Source organism: Salvelinus sp. IW2-2015, linkage group LG4p (assembly GCF_002910315.2).
Source record: "Salvelinus sp. IW2-2015 linkage group LG4p, ASM291031v2, whole genome shotgun sequence".
Lineage (NCBI taxonomy): Eukaryota > Metazoa > Chordata > Actinopteri > Salmoniformes > Salmonidae > Salvelinus > Salvelinus sp. IW2-2015.
Window position 1 is genome coordinate 22,111,886 of NC_036841.1, and position 21,221 is coordinate 22,133,106.

The following is a 21,221-nucleotide window of genomic DNA, read 5'->3' on the forward strand; positions in this document are numbered from 1 at the left end:
GGAAATTCTTGAGGGAAACCTGTTTCAGTCTTCCAGAGATTTGAGTCTGGGACGGAGGTTCACCTTCCAGCAGGACAATGACCCTAAGCATACTGCTAAAGCAACACTCAAGTGGTTTAAGGGGAAATATTTAAATGTCTTAGAATGGCCTAGTCAAAGCCCAGACGTCAATCCAATTGAGAATCTGTGGTATGACTTAAAGATTGCTGTACACCAGAATGGGCAGACATCTCCATGGCAAGATGTGGCAAGCTTATAGAGTTATACCCCAAGAGACTTGCAGGTGTAATTGCTGCAAAAGGTGTCTCTACAAAGTATTGACTTTGGGGGGGTGAATAGTTATGCAGTTATTTTGTGTAATTTCAGTTTTTTTTCACAAGAATTTTTTTTTGCATCTTCAAAGCATGTTGTGTAAATCAAATGATACAAACCCCCAAAAAATCAATTTCATTTCCAGGTTGTAAGGCAACAAAAGAGGAAAAATGCCAAGGGGGGTGAATACTTTTGCAAGCCACTGTAGTGGGCTATTTAAAAAAAAACATTTCTCCTTCATTTAACCAGGTAGGCCAGTTGAGTACAAGCTCTCATTTACAACTGCGACCTGGCCAAGATAAAGAAAAGCAGTGCAACAAAAAACAACAACACAGAGTTACATGTGGGATAAACAAAAGTACAGTCAGTAACACAATAGAAAAATCAACAGTTGAAGTCGGAAGTTAACATGCACTTAGGTTGCAGTCATTAAAATTCGTTTTTCAACCACTCCACAAATTTTTTGTGAACAAACTATAGTTTTGGCAAGTCGGTTAGGACATCTACTTTGTGCATGACACAAAGCCACTCCTTGGGCTACAATACCTATTTTGCCAATTGGCCTGGACCCCTTTTATTGCCGATACGGAGCCCTTCCGATCCTTCATGACTGGACTACTGACGTAATCCGCCTGAGTTCTTTTTTCAACTGGCTCCCCCATCGCGACGTCCCCTGAATGCCCATCTGCTAGCCGCAGCCCAGTAGCTGTCTAAAGCACACCGGACTGTTAGCTGAAGATGTCAATCACACAATTTTTGGGGGGTACTATACCTATTTTGCCAATTGGCCTGGACCATTTTACTACACGGAGACCTGCTGATCCATCATTACTGATCTGCCGACGTAACCGCACGAAGGGGCTACAACTGACTTCTTCCGTCGCGACGTCCCTCTAAAGCCCTTCTGCTAGCCTGCTAGCCCCGGCCCAATAGCTGTCTGAATCGCCGTGTCTCCAGCTCCAGCTGCACAGCATCACTACTCTGGACGGTTCTGACTTAGAATATGTGGACAACTACAAATACCTAGGTGTCTGGTTAGACTGTAAACTCTCCTTCAAGACTCACATCAAACATCTCCAATCCAAAGTTAATCTAGAATTGGCTTCCTATTTTGCAACAAAGCATCCTTCACTCATGCTCTCAAACATACCCTCGTAAAACTGACCATCCTACCGATCCTCGACTTCGGCGATGTCATTTACAAAATAGCCTCCAATACCCTACTCAATAAATTGGATGCAGTCTATCACAGTGCCATCCGTTTTGTCATCAAAGCCCCATATTCTACCCACCACTGCGACCTGTACGCTCTCGTTGGCTGGCCCTCGCTTCATACTCGTCGCCAAACCCACTGGCTCCAGGTCATCTACAAGACCCTGCTAGGTAAAGTCCCCCCTTATCTCAGCTCGCTGGTCACCATAGCAGCACCCACCTGTAGCACGCGCTCCAGCAGGTATATCTCTCTGGTCACCCCCAAAGCCAATTCCTCCTTTGGCCGCCTTTCCTTCCAGTTCTCTGCTGCCAATGACTGGAATGAACTACAAAAATCTCTGAAATTGGAAAAACGTATCTCCCTCACTAGCTTTAAGCACCAGCTGTCAGAGCAGCTCACAGATTACTGCAACTGTACATAGCCCATCTATAATTTAGCCCAAACAACTACCCCTTCCCCCACTGTATTTATTTATTTATTTTGCGCCTTTGCACCCCATTATTTATATTTCTACTTTGCACATTCTTCCACTGCAAATCTACCATTCCAGTGTTTTACTTGCTACATTGTATTTACTTCGCCACCATGGCCTTTTTTTGCCTTTACCTCCCTTATCTCACCTCATTGTATATAAACTTATTTTTCTACTGTGTTATTGACTGTATGTTTGTTTTACTCGATGTGTAACTCTGTTTTGTTGTATGTGTCGAACTGCTTTGCTTTATCTTGGCCAGGTCACAATTGTAAATGAGAACTTGTTCTCAACTTGCCTACCTGGTTAAATAAAGGTGACATAAAAAAATAAAAAATATGAGTCTGGAAGGAGAGTTTACAGTCTAACCAAACACCTAGGTATTTGTAGTTGTTCACATATTCTAAGTCAGAACCGTCCAGAGTAGTGATGCTAGGCGGGCGAGCGGGTGCGGGCAGCGATCGGTTGAAAAGCATGCATTTAGTTTTACTAGCGTTTAAGAGCAGTTGGAAGCCACAGTTGGAGGCTGTGACTGGAGTGTAGGTGGATATTGGTATAAGACATATATAATGGTCTGTGTAAGGGGAACCCCTATATGGGAACAAAACCCTGTGTTACATAAACAAGTAAAAATATATTTTTCAGAACAACAACAGAACATATATTTTTTTATATAACAATTAACCAATACAAGAAAATGAAGACCCAGACACCGGTGAAGGTTGCAGAGAGGCCTACGTGGGTACATGCCAACAAGGTAGACGATCCAGCCCCTGGCATAACAGTAATGGGGCAGCAGGGCACACTGGGAGAAGTAGCCTCACTGAAAACATCTGGTATCAATTCACCAAGTTTATGTTTGACAATAGTGTTCACAGGAATGTGTCATGTTTTGTTTGTGCTGAAATTCCACATCCATCCACAAAACCATATACCAGTATTCCTGTAGCCTTGCCAGATGAGAAACTTTCATGCAGAATGATAGCATTAAGAGCTTTGGCTAAGCATTGTGATGGTGCAAGTAGTGTTGAGCGTTGTGTGAATGCTACCCAAGCCCTCCAGGATACAGGCGTAGAAGCTAATGATACAAGCAGTGAGGGAGAAAGTTTAAGCTGTACAACTATATGTTACAATCTGTTTTCAGGTGTAACCACCCGAAAGGGCTCTCACCCAGCGCTGCTAACTGTTGAACAACCATCCTGGCTTCATGCACAGTGCGTGTGTCATAATATTACTGATACACCATACCTTTGGTGGTTGGTCAGTCTTGCTGTCAAAATTATTGCAATTGGTCTAACCCTGTGGATGTTATTGCCTATAATATTACCATGAGAATTGGGCAGGTTAAGTCAAGCCGTTCCCCATTAGTGCCGGGTCCATTAGGTTCAACGGCCTTAATGAACACATTTTGGCACTGCGGAACAAATATGTGGCCTAGTCTTCCTCCTGGTTGGTCAGGATGCTGCACCCTAGTGAGACTAAACACCTCCCTTATGATTATTCCAACGCAGCAACCAAACCGGTCTCAAAGGAGAAGAAGTTTGAGCAAACCCAAATCAGTTCCCCTAGGCCATAGGCGATCAACCCCTTGGGAAGATTCTGGAGAGGACTTGTGCCCTGGTATAGGGCCACTGAGAATGCTCATGAAATAGGTAGGCTGGGTTATGTTCTTGAAGGGTATATCAATGCAACCATGCTTGGGTTTAGAGCTGCCTCCGCGGAAATGAAACAGAATAGGTTAATGACTTTGAAAAATAGGGCAGCCTTGGATTATCTGTATGTGCTCTATAACTTCATGTTATACTTTCATTCCAGACTCTACTGAAAATATCTCCACTGCCATAGAACAATTAGACAATCTAAGGGGGCGCATTAATGGAAGGAGTAGCTGGACAAGGCAGATGACCTTTTGCATAGCTGACTTCCCTGTTTGGGTCTTGAGGAGCAACATTTTTCCATTGGCTCATCTATGGCCTAGTAATCATTTTTGCTGTACTACTTATCATTGCTCGTGTTAAGAAACTATGTAGCAAAGCAGTTGACACTGTCCTCACTATTCCATTACTTACCATTGAAGATGAGGCATCAGAGCCTTACCCCCCAGACTTGTTTCCCATGCCTGATTACATGTCTGATGAAGACAATGCTAATCAAGAGCATCGGGATGACAACGTCGAGCTGATGTTGCACCAGGTCTGTAGGACATGCCTACAGTGAGGCTTTTGTAAGTGGTGCTCTAAGGAGGTTCATGTGGGTTATTTTCACCATGCTGAGCCTTACCAGTGTGGACAGTGTCAACGTGATGATTGTCCTCTTCTGACAGACGAAGAGTGTACTCCTTGTAACTGTTTAAATAATTTGTAACTGTTTAAATGATTTGCAACTGTTTAAATTATTCCCTTAAGAATTTTTTGCACTATGAGAAGGTTGATAGCTCAGTGGCTCTATGGAAGCCATTTACAAAGATAATGTACTGGTGTAAGAAAGCCCTCTCCTACAATGCTTTTTATTTTGCTTGGTTGAAGTTTTGCTTAGATTACGACATATTTGTCTTACATTATGAATTATTACTTACATGTTTACTCGTAATTTTGTATCAGGTTGAGATTAGTCTCAAAGGGGAGGAATATGGTGGAAAATAACAAACTCTTTTATGTACATGCACATGAGCCTTAAACCTGTACATTTACACTGCCTGTTTGAAGGTCTTGTAAAAAGAAGCTGGCATTTTTCCACTCTGCCTATGTTCATTCAACTTAGTCACACGGCCAAAGAAAAAGGGCCGTCTGAGAGTGACCAGTTTTTGGCCCATCCTGTTCTTTCGTATCTTTCAAGGGCACAGCTGTGTGGAGATATGAAGAGAACAGAGGCTGGCTTGAGCATCAGCAACAATTATATCAGCAGAAAGGAGTAACAAAACTGCCGCTATCACTTGTTTTTGCCCTATGTTCCCACCATGATATAACACCTGCTAAACTGCCATGTAGACAAAGGTTATAAAAGCTCAGACCCAACTTTCGTTCATTGGGCTCTTGACTGCACCTTTTGAGTGATTGTCAACCGCTCCAGAATTGCAATTCTTATAATAAAAAAAGTTTTGAAGAATCTACAGTCTCTTCCTTTCTGATTAGAATTTCCACGACACAGATCAGAGGCAGTAGGGATGACCATGGATGTTCTCTTGATAAATGTGTGAATGGACCATTTTCCTGTCATGCTAAGCATTCCAAATATAATGAGTACTTTTGGGCCTCGGGGAAAATGTATGGAGAAACAAATACATTATTGTCTTTAGGAATGTAGTGAAGTAAAAGTTGTCAAAAATATAAATAGTAAAGTACAGATACACCAAAAAACTAAAGCACAGATAAACCAAAGAAATGCTCTCCTGTAAGACAGAGTAAGAGTAAGACGGGGGTTACTTCAGAATGTCATGCTGTGTTTTTGATGAGGTAAACCTATTTGTATTATCTCTGTTGACACAGAATATGAACAAAGTCCCACCACCATACAGTGTCATTACAGTAGGGCTAAGAGGAGGTTAAAAAAAGTGGGTCATCCATCAACACATGGGCTAAAGCGGAACAAAGAAGGCACTTCATGTGTGATTATTAATAGGCCAGCTCCTTGGATCTGTTCTATCCCTGGGTTTAACAATATCACATTTCCTACTCATGACATTAGAGACGGAAGAGGACGCGAGATCTCATTTGCTCCTTTTTTATCTGATTCATATACAGTCAATGAACGAAGCAGACCAGACCCAGCTGCTAATGCATTGGAGCAACCCCTTAAGCAGACTGGATCTGTGACCAAATTTTTTTAAATGGTAAATGGCCTGAGTGGGACATCTTCATTTATCCACAATCTTTGGGAATGCTTCTCTGTCTCTCTTGCTGACATACCCTAAAAACACACCACTTGGATACAGCTACCACTGGAAGTTACTTTTCATAGCAGGTTAGGAGAATTAGGTTAAAGTTAGGAAAAGAGTTATGGTTAGCGAAAACTCACTTCCAGTTGTAGCTGTATCGAAGTGGCATGTTTTTAGAGAGCCCCTCTATGCTGGCATTATTAGAGGTATAACTTCCTCCTCTCAGGGAACCGGCCAATCAAAATCCTCATCAAGCCAGATCCAAAGGCAAAGGGATTCTGTAGATAACAGGGCTATTGATAAGGGTGCTGCTGAGGTCTTTAAAATATTTTTGACAAAACATGACGCTAGTTCAATGCAATACAAATGGCGATACGATATATTGTATGTATACAGATAGCTACTGTACATTAGCAACCACTCTTAGACATCCAGGTTACAGTATGACAATTTTCTGTGAATTCCACGTGTTGTGTTATTCTTTCTGTAAGATGAAGACACTTTGTCATAAAAAGTGTAATGAAAATCTTTTGTGTGTGTGTCACGTTCCTGACCTGTTTTCTGTTGTTTTGTATGTGTTTAGTTGGTCAGGACGTGAGCTGGGTGGGAATTCTATGTTGTGTGTCTAGTTTGTCTGTTTCTATGTCCAGCCTAATATGGTTCTCAATCAGAGGCAGATGGTAATCGTTGTCCCTGATTGAGAATCATATATAGGAGGCTTGTTTTGTGTTGGGATTTTGTGGGTGTTTGTTTCCTGTCTCTGTGTTTGTGTTCTGCACCAGATAGGTCTGTATCGGTTTTCACGGTTTGTTATTTTGTTTGTTGTTTGTAGTGTTCACTTGTTCGTTATTAAACATGTTGAACACTAGCCGCGCTGCATTTTGGTCCTCTCATTCACCCTTGGAAGAAAGCCGTTACAGTGTGTGTGTGTCTGTGTCTGTGTAATGAACACTATCTTATAATCCATTATGAAGTGGCCTGGGGATGTTAATCATGTCTCCAGAGGGTTCAGTAAGCAAACCACTGCTGCATTAAAACACCTCAGGAGAGTTGAGCCTTTGGCTCACTGCTATGTGTTCTCATGGGCTACCTTGATACAGTATCTCTGAGAGTGTCATGACCCCTCATATACCTGAAACTTTTATATTTCCCTGGAGAGACGTGTGGATATCAGTCTAAAACCACAGATAAAGTAACAACCATAGTGCACAGCAGATTGAGTCACTGGATTACAAACAGGTAAATAAATAGTAAAGAAAAGTTAAAATCCTTGCGACTCTCTTATGATTCTCATTTATGTTATTATGCTGATTAGTTGTATTTGGATTGCAAATGTTTTGTTTTGTAATTTACCACCGTTCAGGTTGATCCTGTCAGGCTGACCTGAAGGAGGTAGTTGTGATTGACAGCCCTCCTGCCTCCCCGCCTCCAAATTCCTGCTCTCCAGAAGATGGACAATGGCCCAAACATCTGGAACTGGTTTACTAATGGGGCCATCCGCAGAGGGCCAAACTCTCAGAAAATCACTTTTGCGCTTCTCTCTCTTTATCACTCTCTCGCACACACAACCTCTTTTGCTCCTATGTTGGCTAAAATATATCTAAAAGAGTATAAACTGAAGCAAAATCACTAAGGAAATATACTGTCTAGTTGATCCTAGCAAGCCATACTTTTCCTGAGCAGGATGTTGTAATATAGATGTAATCTGGAGGAAACCTTTTGTGGAGTCAGAATTTTTTGGGTACACGGGTCTCTTAGAATTTCAAAGAACTGTGCTTTGGCAACCACTGCAAGGGGCTGAGTGGACACCTGGATGCTATCTGTGTCTCTGAGGAGGAGCACACAATGGAACACTCTCAGAGCAGAGATCTGTGGAGTTACAGCCAGCCGCCATTACACAAAGTCAGGCCGTTCTCCTCCTTCTCTCCTTCTCTTTCCCTCTCATCAGCTTCAGATATCAGTCGACAGTTGCATGGCTCCCTGCCTGGAACTAGTGTATCTGACCGCTTGTGTTTAAGGACCTCTCGAGACCACTAGTGTGTGTTTGTGTGCGTTTACAGGCAGAGTTCAAAGTAAATAAAGGAAGGAAGTTAGGCAGCATGTGAAAGTAAATAAAGTGATACACTAGGCACTGAGGAAGACATAAGTGCTATTGTTACAGGACACATCCTATGAGTCAGTACAGCAAACAAAATGAAATCACATGAATCCAGCTCTATGAAATACAGGGAATTCTGTGAAATTGTGAAATCCTGTTGGAGTGACGACAGTGGGCTTTAAGTGTGGTGTGTGTTGAAACCCAGACAATGTACACTACCGTTCTAAGGTTTGGGGTCGCTAAGCAATGTCCTTGTTTTTGAAAGAAAAGCAACTTTTTTGTATATTAAAATAACATGAAATTGATCAGAAATACAGTGTAGACATTGTTAATGTTGTAAATGACTATTGTAGCTGGAAATGGCTGATTTTAATGGAATATCTACATAGGTGTACAGCGGCCCATTATCAGCAACTGTCACTCCAGCAACAATGTCATGTTGTGTTAGCTAGTCCAAGTTTATTATTTAAAAGGCTAATTGCTCATTAGAAAACCTTTTTGCAATTATGTTAGCACAGCTGAAAATTGTTGTTCTGATTAATGAAGCAATAAAACTGGCCTTCTTTAGACTAGTTGAGTATCTGGAGCATCAGCATTTGTGGGTTCGATTACAGGCTCAAAATGGCCAAAAACAAAGAACTTTCTTCTGAAACTCGTCAGTCTATTCTTGTTCTGACAAATGCAGGCTATTCCATGCGAGAAATTGCCAAGAAACTGAAGATCTCGTACAACGCTGTGTACTACTGCTTTCACAGAACAGCGCAAACTGGCTCTAACCAGAATAGAAAGAGTGGGAGGCCCCGGTGCACAACTGAGCAAGAGGACAAGTACATTAGAGTGTCTAGTTTGAGAAACAGATGCCTCACAAGTCATCAACTGGCAGCTTCATCAAATAGTACCTGCAAACACCAGTCTCAACGTCAACAATGAAGAGGCGACTCCGGGATGCTGGCCTTCTAGGCAGAGTTCCTCTGTCCAGTGTCTCTGTTCTTTTGCCCCCATCTTAATCTTATTTTTTTATTGGTCAGTCTGAGATACGGCTTTTTCTTTGCAACTCTGCCTAGAAGGCCAGCATCCCGGAGTCGCCTCTTCACTGTTGACGTTGAGACTGGTGTTTTGCGGTAGATTGTTGATTCACGGCTTCATTGCACAGACATTACAAAACTAATTTGCACAGCTGTCAGTGCGAGAAAATCCATTTTTACATTTCATAAAGTAAGTTATAACTGAGTGTACAAAACATTAAGAACACGCTGCTCTTTCCACGACAGACGGACAGTGTGAATCCAGGTGAAAGCTATGATCCCTTATTGATGTCACTTGTTAAATCTACTTCAATCAGTGTAGATGAAGGGGAGGACACAGGTTTAAAGAAGGATTTTAAGCCTTGAGACATGAATTGTGTACATGTGCATTTAGAGGGTGAATGGGCAAGACAAAACATTTAAGTGCCTGTGGACCGGTGGTTTGGTAGTACGTGCCAGGGGCACCGCTTGTGTCAAGAACTGCAACGCTGCTGAGTTTTTTTCACCCTCAACAGTTTCACTGTGTGTATCAAGAAGGTTCAACCACCAAAGGACATCCAGCCAAACTTTATACAACTGTAGGAAGCACTGGAGTCATCATGGGCCAGAATCCCTGTGGAACGTTTGACACCTTGTAGAGTTCCATGCCGGACAAACTGAGGTCGTTCTGAGGGCAAGAAGGGGGGGGGGGGGGGGTCAGGGGTGCAACTCAGTATTAGGAAGATGTTCTTAATGTTTTGTAAACTATCAAATAGAAATATACAATCTTTACGCAGATGTTTAACATCCAAACCCCTCATGTGCAGTTATGAGCTGATTGGTCTCTTTCGTCCATATTATACCACAGGGATAAACCAAGGCAGGTGTTCAAACATGCAGTTTGTTGTTGCACAGAATATCTGAAGGATTTTGGCCAATGTAGATCAAAGTCGATGCATGTAGAATAGCTGCGACATTTACAATATCTAAAAGTGGGGTGAAATAATAACACATGTATCAACTGACATGTGGCTATACGTGTTTCAGTATAAAACACACTTCTCTGTCAGAAGAGAATTGAAATAACTCTTGATCGACCACTGCTGATGTAAAAGGGCTTAAAAATCATTTGGATTAAAAATTAAATTACGATATGATACCGTTCTCATCTATACCAATTCCACCATTACCAATTGAGCACGTCCACTATAGCTCTCCACCAACTCCTATCGATAAAGACATAACTTACAATACCATACATCTATCATAACCAACTTTCGTTCTGAAATAAGAGTGGTCCTGCATAGTAATGTGTATACTTTCAATGATCTGATGATTGTTATGGAATATAACAGTATATTTCCACAGTGCGTGAGGTCTGTTTCTATTTCCAGATCCTAAAAAACAAAAATGGTTTTAATTAATATCCATCAATGCTATTGCTAGCTTGTTACTCTCGTAGTTGAAAGACATACGCTTTCAATGCAAGATAGATTTATTATCCAAACCACTCATGTGCTATGGTTTATTTTGCTGATTGTTTTTGGCTTTTTTTTTTTTTTTTTTTTCTTGATGTCCTTTCGGTTATTTTTACCTATTACAGTGGTATGTTATCTCAAGGCGTGTTAAAACATGCAGTTGTTGTTGCACAGAATATCTGTTTAGAGTGATTTTGGCCAATTGCTACGATTCCATAAGTCGATGCTGTAGATAGCTCGAACATTTAAATATTTCAAGTATGGTGAATATATGAATGTTATTCAACTGACATGTGGGTATAGTGTTTTGCAGGTTAAAACACACTTCCTTGTCAGAAAGAGATATGAAAAATACTTAGTGACATCTGCTGATGTAAAAAGGCTTTTAAAAATACATTTGATTTGAAAATTTTGATTGATTACGTTTTCATTTATTCCATTCCAGCCTTACATAGCCCTCCTTCCTATAGCTCCTCCACCAACTTCCTATGATAGACATACTTAACTATATACTCTACATAAGACCTTTCGTTCTGAAATAAGAGTGGTCCTTGCATAGTAATGTGTATACTTCAATGATCTGATGATTGTTAGGAATATAAACAGTTTTTTCCAAGTGGCTGAGGTCTGTTCTCTATGTTTCAAGATCCCTAAAAAACAAAATGGTTTTAATATAATATCCATCAATGCTATTGCTAGCTTGTTACTGTAGTTGAAAGACATGCTTTATGCATAGCAAGCATGACGTGATAGTACAGTGGATTAATATAAATACCTCAGGCCTTTGGAATAAAAGCAAAATACACATTTTTGAATTTAAACAAATAGTAATTATCCTGATTGGCGGTAATAACAAAAAGTGTTCTTTGCATATAGTGATATAAGGCACAGTTTGAGCACTAATGTGTTAGCTAGATGTCCATACTGAAGGCAACGATCCGAACACAATCACGAGATAACCCCTTCAATGTCACAGGTTAGCACCTCATGTTTCTGTTCCTGTCCGAGCTGCCTGTGAAACTGGCCCTGCTTTTGAGCCCTCCAACAATGGATATTCTGGCCCAGGGTAATACTCTTGATGATTGGCAAGTGACTTAGCATGTTATTTGGCAATGACGTTACTCCAGAGTTGGACAGATTGAGCTCCTGTAGAGACACAAGTCCACTGAACACAGCTGGGCTCAGTGTTTTTAGCTTGGCATTGTTGGACAGGTCCAAGAGCTGAAGGTTCTGTAGGCCTCTGAAACAGTTGGGCTGGATGTTAAAGAGCTCAGGAAGCCCACTGAGGGACAGGTAAACAAGGTCCTTGAGGTCCTCAAAAGCACCCTCCTCAATGCGGGAGATACTGTTCCCATCCAGGCTTAGGTCCCTCAGCAGGATGCCTTTTAGCTTGGGCACGTCCCTCAGCTGGTTGGCTGCTAGAGTCAGGCTCTGGACATGTAGTAAGGGGCTCCTAGAAGAACTCCAGGAGACCACTGTCAGCCGGTTGTGGGACAGATCCACGCTGATTGGCTCTCCGTGATCTTTAGTGATGAACATGTCCAGATCAAACTCTCGGAAGTGGTTGTGGCTGAGGTCCACCTCGGCCAGGGGGAGGCCAGAGAAGCAGCCCTCGTCCAGGCCCTCCAACGAGTTGTGGCTGAGGTCCAGAGACTCCAGGTAGCGCAGCCTGGACAAGGCCCTGGGACTGACCATGGAGATAAGGTTGTTGCTGAGGTCCAGGCTGACCAAGGTGGTATAGCCAGGCCCAGAGAGCATGTTGTCGGTCAGCAGGGACATGGAGTTGGAGGACAGGTCCAGGTGGGCCGTGTCCAGGGGGATGGAGATGGGGTTGGTGCTAGGGCCCACTCCCCTGCAGTCCACCCTGGTCAGGCTGAAGCTGTCGAACAGGCCGAAGCTCTCCACCTCACAGTGGCAACCCGGGTGGCAGTTCTTCACGGCTCCAGCCTGGCCATGGACAGCCAGGAGCATCCACAGACTAACACACAGGAGAGACGCCATCATGCTCTGAGGGGACACAAAAACAAAACAAAGATGTTACTTTTAGTGTATCTGAATACATTTGACGTATGTGGACACCTCTTCAAATTAGTAGATTTGGCTATTTCAGCTACACCCGTTGCTGACAGGTGTATAAAATCGAGCACACAACCATGCGATCTCCATAGACAAACATTGGCAGTAGAATGGCCTTACTGAAGAGCTCAGTGACTTTCAACGTGACACCGTCATAGGATGCCACCCTTCCAGCAAGTCTGTTTGTCAGATTTCTGCCCTGCTAGAGCTTCCCCCGGTCAACTGTAAGTTCTGTTTTTGTGAAGTGGAAACGTCTAGGGGCAACAACGGCTCAGCCACGACGTGGTAGGCGACAGAATGGGACCGCTGAGTGCTGAAGCATGTAAAAATCGTCTGTCCTCAGTTGCAACAATCAATACCGAGTTCCAAACTGCCTAGGGAAGCAACGTCAGCACAACAACTGTTCGTCGGGAGCTTCATGAAAAGGGTTTCCATGGCCGAGCAGCCACACACAAGATCACCATGCGCGATGCCAAGCGTCGGCTGGAGTGGTGTAAAGCGCTCCGCCTTTGGACTCTGGAGCTGTGGAAATGTGTTTTCTGGAGTAATGAATCCCGCTTCACCATCTGGCAGTACAATGGACGAATCTGGGTTTGGCGGCTGCCAGGAAAACACTACTTGCCCCAATGCTTAGTGCCAACTGTACGGTTTGGTGGAAGAGGAATATTGGTCTGGGTCTGTTTTACATGGTTCAGGCTAGGCCCCTTAGTTCCAGTGAAGGGAAATCTTAACGCCACAGCATACAATGACATTGTAGACAATTCTGTGCTTCCAACTTTGTGGCAACAGTTTGGGGAACACCCTTTCCTGTTTCAGCATGACAATACCCCCATGCACAAAGCAAGGTCCATACAGAAATGGTTTGTCGAGATCGGTGTGGAAGAACTTGACTGGCCTGCACAGAGCCCTGACCTCAACCCAATCGAACACCTTTGGGATGAATTGGAATGCAGACTGTGAGCCAGACCTAAATGCCCAACATCAGTGCCTCGACCTCACTAATGCTCTTGTGGCTGAATGGAAACAAGTCCCTGCAGAAATGTTCCAACATCTAGTGGAAAGCCTTCCCAGAAGAGTGTAGGTTGTAATAGCAGAAAACGGGGAACCAACTCCATATTAATGCCCATGATTTTGGAATGAGATGTTCGATGAACAGGTGTCCACATTCGTTTGGTCATGTAGTATATCTAAGAAAAGGTAAACGGAGAGATACATGGAATACTAATAATCTTATTGCTTCCCTTTTTTCAAATATTGGATATAATTTTCAGTGACCCAAAATAAACACACAGTATATGGGCCATTAACAACACTCTGCATCATCCGGTGAACAGAGCAACATCCTGATAAGTTAAGCGGAGATCGGTGCTCCATAGACACTAGAGGCAGTAAATAAGCTGTGAGTCACATTGATATGCACTCCATTACGGAGATATAAATACATACAGCTAGCGTTAAACACATAGTGCATAAACATAATCTCCACATAAACATTAAAAACTAAATAAATATGACAAATGTGTTAACGGCCATAATTTACTTTTTTGATTTTTATAATTTTTATTTAGCAGACGCATGTTAGTAGTTCATGTTTTTAAACTGTATTCCTTCCCTCAAGCCACTTATCTGAACAACATAACATTGAAGATTACACTCGGACAGACAGTAAATGTAGTTATAGAATTCAAATAAAGAGTTTTTCCTTTCAAATTGCCACCGTAGCCATCTTTGTTACTCTTGTTTCTGGATACAATTCAAACTTTCCTTGCAACACACACCAACAGCCCGAATTTCCCTTTCCTTTGGGCCCCCAATGGATTTGACCTCATGTTCTTTATCAAAATGTATCAAATGTTTTCTTAGTTTACAACACAAACTATTCATGGTTGTGATGATGCAAGCGGAGACATCGTCACTGAAGGTCCTTATAATATCTGTGTCTAATCTGTCTAATGTGTCTTTAGGAAAGTCCTCATCGGTCTCCTCCAAGCCGACAGTTATGTATAAAGATGTCCGAGACACCATTAGAAAGTTCACATTCACATATTAAGTATTGTGTGGCAAAAGGCACGCATTGATGACTACCGTATCACAAATAACAATGGAATGCCATTGGCAAAACAGTTAAATGATTCCTTCAGAAACCTTGAAAACATTTAAATAAGTTTAATAACCAAGCAATAACTTAAAATGAAAATGCACTTCATACCACTATTTTCTGTTGTTGTTGATAGTTTCTTGTTCACTTCACAGGACTTTAGTTCCTGAACCCACCTAACCCGCGTCCTTTGTGCAGGAAAAATGATCTGCTTCTAAACCTCTTTGTGCACTTGGCAGCAACACTGCCATAATGAGCAGAGCACAGAGTACCCACACGCAACACATGGAAATTGGACAAAGGTTAAAGGGGCAATCAGCAGTTGCTACATTCATTTAATTTGTACTTATAAATTAATGATATGTACCCATTGAGTATTTAAAGAATATAACTTATAAATGCCTCATGAGTTTAGTTAAACTGTCATACCCCATCAGAACACAAAATATAAGCTTGTTTTCCACCAATGTTTGTAAACAAAGTAAATGAAAAACAATCACTGTATTGCCTAAAAACATGGTTAAAACTATCATTTTGATATCATGGATGGTCTGTCCTTGCATCTAAAGCTCTGTCTTTCGAGAGTAGTAACATTTCTCTAGCCCCATCCCAACCGCGTTTTACCAAAACAGTGGTGGGGAGTGCTTTAGTGTTGTTTCAATTGCTGATTGCTGCTTTAACAGTTGTAGTTGTATAACAACTGGATAAGCGTTCAGGAGGTGTATACCCAAGCATGACCCAGCAGAAAAGCCATTGAAGGATTGATCATTAATTTGTGCAGTGGGCCAAAGCTAGGTATAGTCTGTGGAAGGTTATCACATCAAGCTTTCCTGTAGTCAAATGACCAAATTGACCTCTAATGGCCTCATGGGTGGAATGTTATTAATATCTTTTATAATTTCGTAATTAATAAACATAATTTTTTTAAACAGCAGAATATCCGGTGTTTCTATGTCAAGGGGTTTTGTTATATTTCAGTCTTCAGTGATGTATATAAAGTGTAATATTGGGATGCAAACTCAAAATGAAATACATACTTTATCTGGCATGGTACAGGTCTCTTCTTTTTTTAACAACTTGACCATGTGTGTGAGGTGTATACTTTAGTTTCAAAGTAGATTTGTTTAAGACTACCAAGAAACACTCTGCGTGGCCCTGATTTAGTCCACTGAAGTAAAAGGTTTGAAAAGTTCCAAAGGCTACCGAATGGCCTGCAAAGGCTACAGAATGTTCTTATGTAACAGGGGATGTTGGATAATCAAAAAGGACATCTGGAATACTTGAGATTCAACATGAAGGCTGATTATGTGTTAAGCTTCCCAGAAACTCTGATATACTCAACTGGAGTTGTTCATTTTGTGTGGTGGTTGAGACTGTTTATTCTATTAATCTGAAGGTTAAAAAAAAGCCCAGTAATACTGGTTCTGATGTTTAATCAGGCAAATGTATACCGAATTTGAGTAATGTCGCAAAATGTTAGTTAAAAAATATAATTCTGCAAAGATCTATCAGATTTGCACATAAATAAGTCACAGTTTCCCTGTATCCAGTTGAGCAACTGTGTGTGTGTTTGTGAGAGAACATGTGTCACGCCCTGACCTTAGAGAGCCTTTTATTCTCTAATTTGGTTAGGCCGGGTGTGACTAGGGTGGGTACTCTAGTTTTTGTATTTCTATGTTGGCCTGGTATGGTTCCCAATCAGAGGCAGCTGTCTATTGTTGTCTCTGATTGGGGATCATATTTAGGCAGTTTTTTCCCACTGGGTTTTTGTGGGATCTTGTTTATGTATTGTTGCTTGTGAGCGAGCACTGCATAGCTTCACGCTCGTTTTGTTCTGTATTTGTTTTGGTGAGTTTCATTTATTAAACATGTGGAACTCTACGCACGCTGCGCCTTGGTCCATTTATTCTAACAACGATCGGGACAACATGTGTTTTCTTTGTTGACTCAAAGCCTAAATCCCCCCTACCATACAAGATAGACAAAATAAGTAAAAGAGATATGCCCTATCAAATGATGGTCAGTAAATATTTCCCTATTAAACAAGATCAAGAGATGTATTATGCTTATGTTTTTTCCTTCACTGACTTCTAGGGATGCACAATATATCGGTGAACATATCGGAATCGGACGATATTAGCTAAAAATGCCAACATCGGTATCGGCCCGATGTCTAGTTTAACGCAGATGTTAAAAACCAAAAACCGATGTCAAAGCTACTGTGCAATGACGCCATGTAAAATTTTGCACTACACGTGTAACACAGCATTCCTAACTTAGCCCACACAATGTCTGCTGTGTGGATCGAGCAGTCAACAAGTCGAGCAGTCATTTGAAAGAGTTAGAAAATTTCAGCGAGACAACTCAAAGGCGAAATCCATTAAAGCCAAAATAATTGAATTACTTGCCCTTGACAAACAACCGTTCTCTGTCGTGGGTGATGTTGGCTTCGCCGACTGGTCGAGAACAGGTACACATTAACAAGTGCGTTATTTTTCAGACGTTGCACTACCGGAGTTACACAGTAATAGCGTCACTGCTATTAGCTTCACGACATACATACTATGGAACGCCGTTTGGGTCTTTGTGTGTCAAAAAAGATACAGTAGCACTGTCAAAGCTGTAAAAAAAGTCTGCAAACAAACAAACACCGGCCACAAAACGATGTGTTAACAATACCGAGTTGGTAATAAAGCATAATTTGTTCGACTGCAACATCTGGGGTAACTAGCTTTAGCTTGGTACCTAACTAGCACTAATACAACGAGCCTGAAAACAATGACCAGTAGAAACTGCAGTCATTTTCATTATTCTTAGCAATGATTTAGGAATATTTGTGAGTAAGTATTAGCTAGGTTGCCACTTCTTATTCACCTATTGAAATTGAACTTCAGTTCATGAAAATAAATAGCTAGTATTGTTTTTTCCCCAGAACATATGTGGCAATAATTTATTTCAGAAGGAGCCAGCACAACTAGTGCACTCTATATGTGCTCTGGGTCATTAGACACCATTAGACACGCACCTGTCTGGGCTGTGGACACGACTGGTTATTCCTGTAAGTGTTATAGCCTGATATGTACTGTTGCTATGGTTACACATGCATGCACCTTTCTTAGTCGAGAACATGTCTGTCTTTTATAACTATTGCTGATGCTCTACAGCAGCCTTTCTATAAGTATGGGTCGCGACCCGGACCTGTTAATGGTGGGTCACGACGTGTCAGAATAAATGAATAATTATTTAATTCATTGATTTGGCCAAGTGCAACTGCAGTCTCTTTTCAGTGCGCTCTCTGCTTAGAGCGGTCTCTGCTCAGTTTGGCAGCTGCGCGAGTGGGAGGGGGAGATGCCCGTGTGCTTTGCGGTTTACCAGATCTTTTTTCTGGAGTTTTCTTGAAGATCACCCCGTGACACACGCTGCAGCGCTGTCGTTCAACAGCAGATGATGCGCTGTAAGCCATTGATTTGTCATTCCCACTCGCCAAATGGTCTCATGCTCGCAACAAGTTCTGACTGAGCTCAATCGTCATGAAAAGCCAATACACCGATAAGATTCTCTTTCATACAAACTTTGAGAATTAACGAGGAGCTCCCTCAATGTGTTTTGTGCGGGGAAGTGCTTAGTAATGAGTCAATTAAAACGAACAAATTCTTATAATGACACGTCCTGACCAAACATCCACAGCATGATGGAATACCCAGGGAATTCTTTCAGAACAGGACAGAATGCTTCAGGAAACAGTGCTTCGACAGTGGAAAAGTAAGTCAGCTAGCAAGGCATTGTTGTCATTATATAAATGGCGATGAAAAGCAGAAATAAGGGAGTACTATCTCATAGTATTATACAGTTGAAGTCGGAAGTTTTAAAACTTTTTCAACCACTCCACAAATTTCTTGTTAACAAACTATAGTTATGGCAAGTCGGTTCAGACATCTACTTTGTGCATGACACAAGTCATTTTTAGAACAATTGTTTTCAGACAGATTATTTCACTTATAAGTCACTATATCACAATTCCAGTGGGTCAGAAGTTTACATACACTAAGTTGACTGTGCCTTTAAACAGCTTGGAAAATTCCAGAAAATGATGTCATGGCTTTAGAAGCTTCTGATAATTTACATAATTTGAGTCAACTGGAGGTGTACCTGTGGATGTATTTCAAGGCCTACCTTCAAACTTAGTGCCTCTTTGCTTGACATCATAGGAAAATCAAAAGAAATCAGCCAAAACCTCAGAAACAAAATTGTAGACCTCCACAAGCCTGGTTTGTCCTTGGGAGCAATTTTCAAATGCCTGAAGGTACCACGTTCATCTGTACAAACAATAGTACGCAAGTATAAACATCATGGGACCTCGCAGCCGTCATACCGCTCAGGAAGGAGACGCGTTCTGTCTCCTGGAGATGAACCTACTGTGGTGCGAAAAGTGCAAATCAATCCCAGAACAACAGCAAAGGACCTTGTGAAGATGCTGGAGGAAACGGGTACAAAAGTATCTATATCCACAGTAAAACGAGTCCTATATCGACATAACCTGAAAGGCTGCTCAGCAAGGAAGAAGCCACTGCTTCAAACCCGCCATAAAAAAGACAGACTACGGTTTGCAACTGCACATGGGGACAAAGATCGTACTTTTTGGAGAAATGTCCTCTGGTTTGATGAAACAAAAATAAAACTGTTTGGCCATAATGACCATCTTTATGTTTGGAGGAAAAAGTGGGAGGCTTGCAAGCCGAAGAACACCATCCCAACCGTGAAGCACGAGGGTGGCAGAATCATGTTGTAGGGGTGCTTTGCTGCAGGAGGGACTGGTGCACTTCACAAAATAGATGGCATCATGAGATAGGAAAATTACGTGTATATATTGAAGCAACATCTCAAGACATCAGTCAGGAAGTTAAAGCTTGGTCGCAAATGGGTCTTCAAAATGGACAATGACCCTGTTCTGTTATGCTGTTCTGACCCTGTTCTGTGTGATGTGATCAATCAGTTTGTTCCAGTTCAGAATGAAAATGTATTGAATTTTAACAGCAACAGTTCCAACCAAGACAGATATGTAAGAGTTTTTAAATGTGGGAAATAAACATGACTAGCTATTTATATGGCTATTTCATTTCATTGTTATTTGTTTTTGTCTATATTGCATTTGTTTTAGGCATAAGGGCAATGAAATGTACCACTGTTTACGTATAGTTGCACATGTTCCTAAGCTTGGGTCCCAGGAAAACACAGAATTTCTCATTTGGGTTGAAAAAGTTTAAGAAACCCTGCTCTACAATTTCCAGCCCTAATGTGAAACCAAATAAAAGTTAGTGCAAGGCAAAAAGATAACGGTGGCTAAATGCCAGAGGGGAAGACGTAAGGAGGAAAAATGTATAAGAAGTATGTGTCAAGACAGGAAAGGGAGTTGCTTCACGAACCAGCTCGGCTTTTGTTATATTGTAATAAAAGTCTAATTGAACTCACAGGCTCCGGTATTTGAGAAATATGATTGACTGTTTACTTCCACGACACTAGCCAGCTACTTAACCCTGTTGCCCAAAGCTAACGTTATAAGCACCCAGCTAGCTTCATCTGGCTAGTGAGGCTCGACCGGACCGGGGTATGTTTTGTGAAGCTAGCCACACGAAGGATTAGGTACAATAGTGGAATTTGCGGTTTTCCTTCAAAATAAAAGTATGGCATTGACAGTGATGCAAATTGTGATGCAAATTATGCAAAACCTTTATTTTGAAGGCTAACCGCAAAGTCCACAGTTGTGGCTAATCCTTGTTGTGGCTAGCTTCACATAGATGGGTCCAACCACCGTTAATCTAATAGAAATGTATAAATTAGGGTTATTTTAGATGACACCTAGCTAAATAGTTAGCTAGCTAACTATGCTAATGAAACAGATGATGTCGTTATGCTATGTTATTGGGGAAGAACATAGCTTTTTGTTATGACCTCCACTCTAGGTGCGCGAGACAACTTTACCAGCATAATAGCATACGTATCGATGAATCGTTGTGACATATGAAATACGAGTGATAGTGTAATCAATGTGTAATAACTACGTAAAAAATGTATGAGCGTGTTAAATTATTATGTGAAGTGCAGTCATATTCAGGTCCTGATTGGTCAACAAGCTTATTTGGCACGTCAAATCGTTTTTTTTTTTTTTTACATGCAAAGACCCAAATGGCGTTCCATAGAAATCCTGGTTGAGAATGAAACGACTGATCAAATGAACAACGAAACAGCACAGCAAGTAAGTGAAAGAAATAGGTTTTGATTACATTTGACTGGTAATGGGGACATATGTAACTGGAAACAAAATAACTTTTTGGTCAGTGTATGTGTGTAACCTTTATTTAACTAGGCAAGACAGCTAAGAACAAATACATATTTACAATGACGGCCCGGACAACGCTGGGCCAATTGTGCGCGACCCTATGGGACACCCAATCACGGCTGGATGTGATACAGCCTGGATTCGAACCAGGGACTGTAGTGACCACTCTCGCACTGAGATGCAGTGCCTTAGACCGCTGCGTCCATGTGTGTGTGTTAACTATTTAACTGTGCTAGAATGCTTAAAAAGGCCACCATTT

The 21,221-nt window shown here is 41.5% G+C and overlaps 1 protein-coding gene across 5 annotated transcripts in view; it reads right to left on the reverse strand.

Annotated features, from left to right (window-relative positions):
- The window catches only part of LOC111960705 (tsukushi), a 295,864-nt gene that overhangs the window by 267,268 nt on the left and 7,375 nt on the right, over positions 1 to 21,221 (reverse strand). For 2 of the 5 annotated variants that reach the window (XR_011475577.1, XR_011475574.1), the window contains exon 2: positions 10,935 to 12,458. Coding sequence is in view for 3 of the 5 variants with exons in the window: in XM_023982874.3 (XP_023838642.1) it covers positions 11,400 to 12,458 (1,059 nt within the window). In the remaining 2 variants the exon portion in view is untranslated. Of the gene's footprint in view, positions 1 to 10,920; positions 12,459 to 14,736; positions 14,870 to 20,094; positions 20,203 to 21,221 lie in introns of those variants that run through there. The other 3 variants (XM_023982876.3, XM_023982875.3, XM_023982874.3) reach the window with 3 other exon arrangements.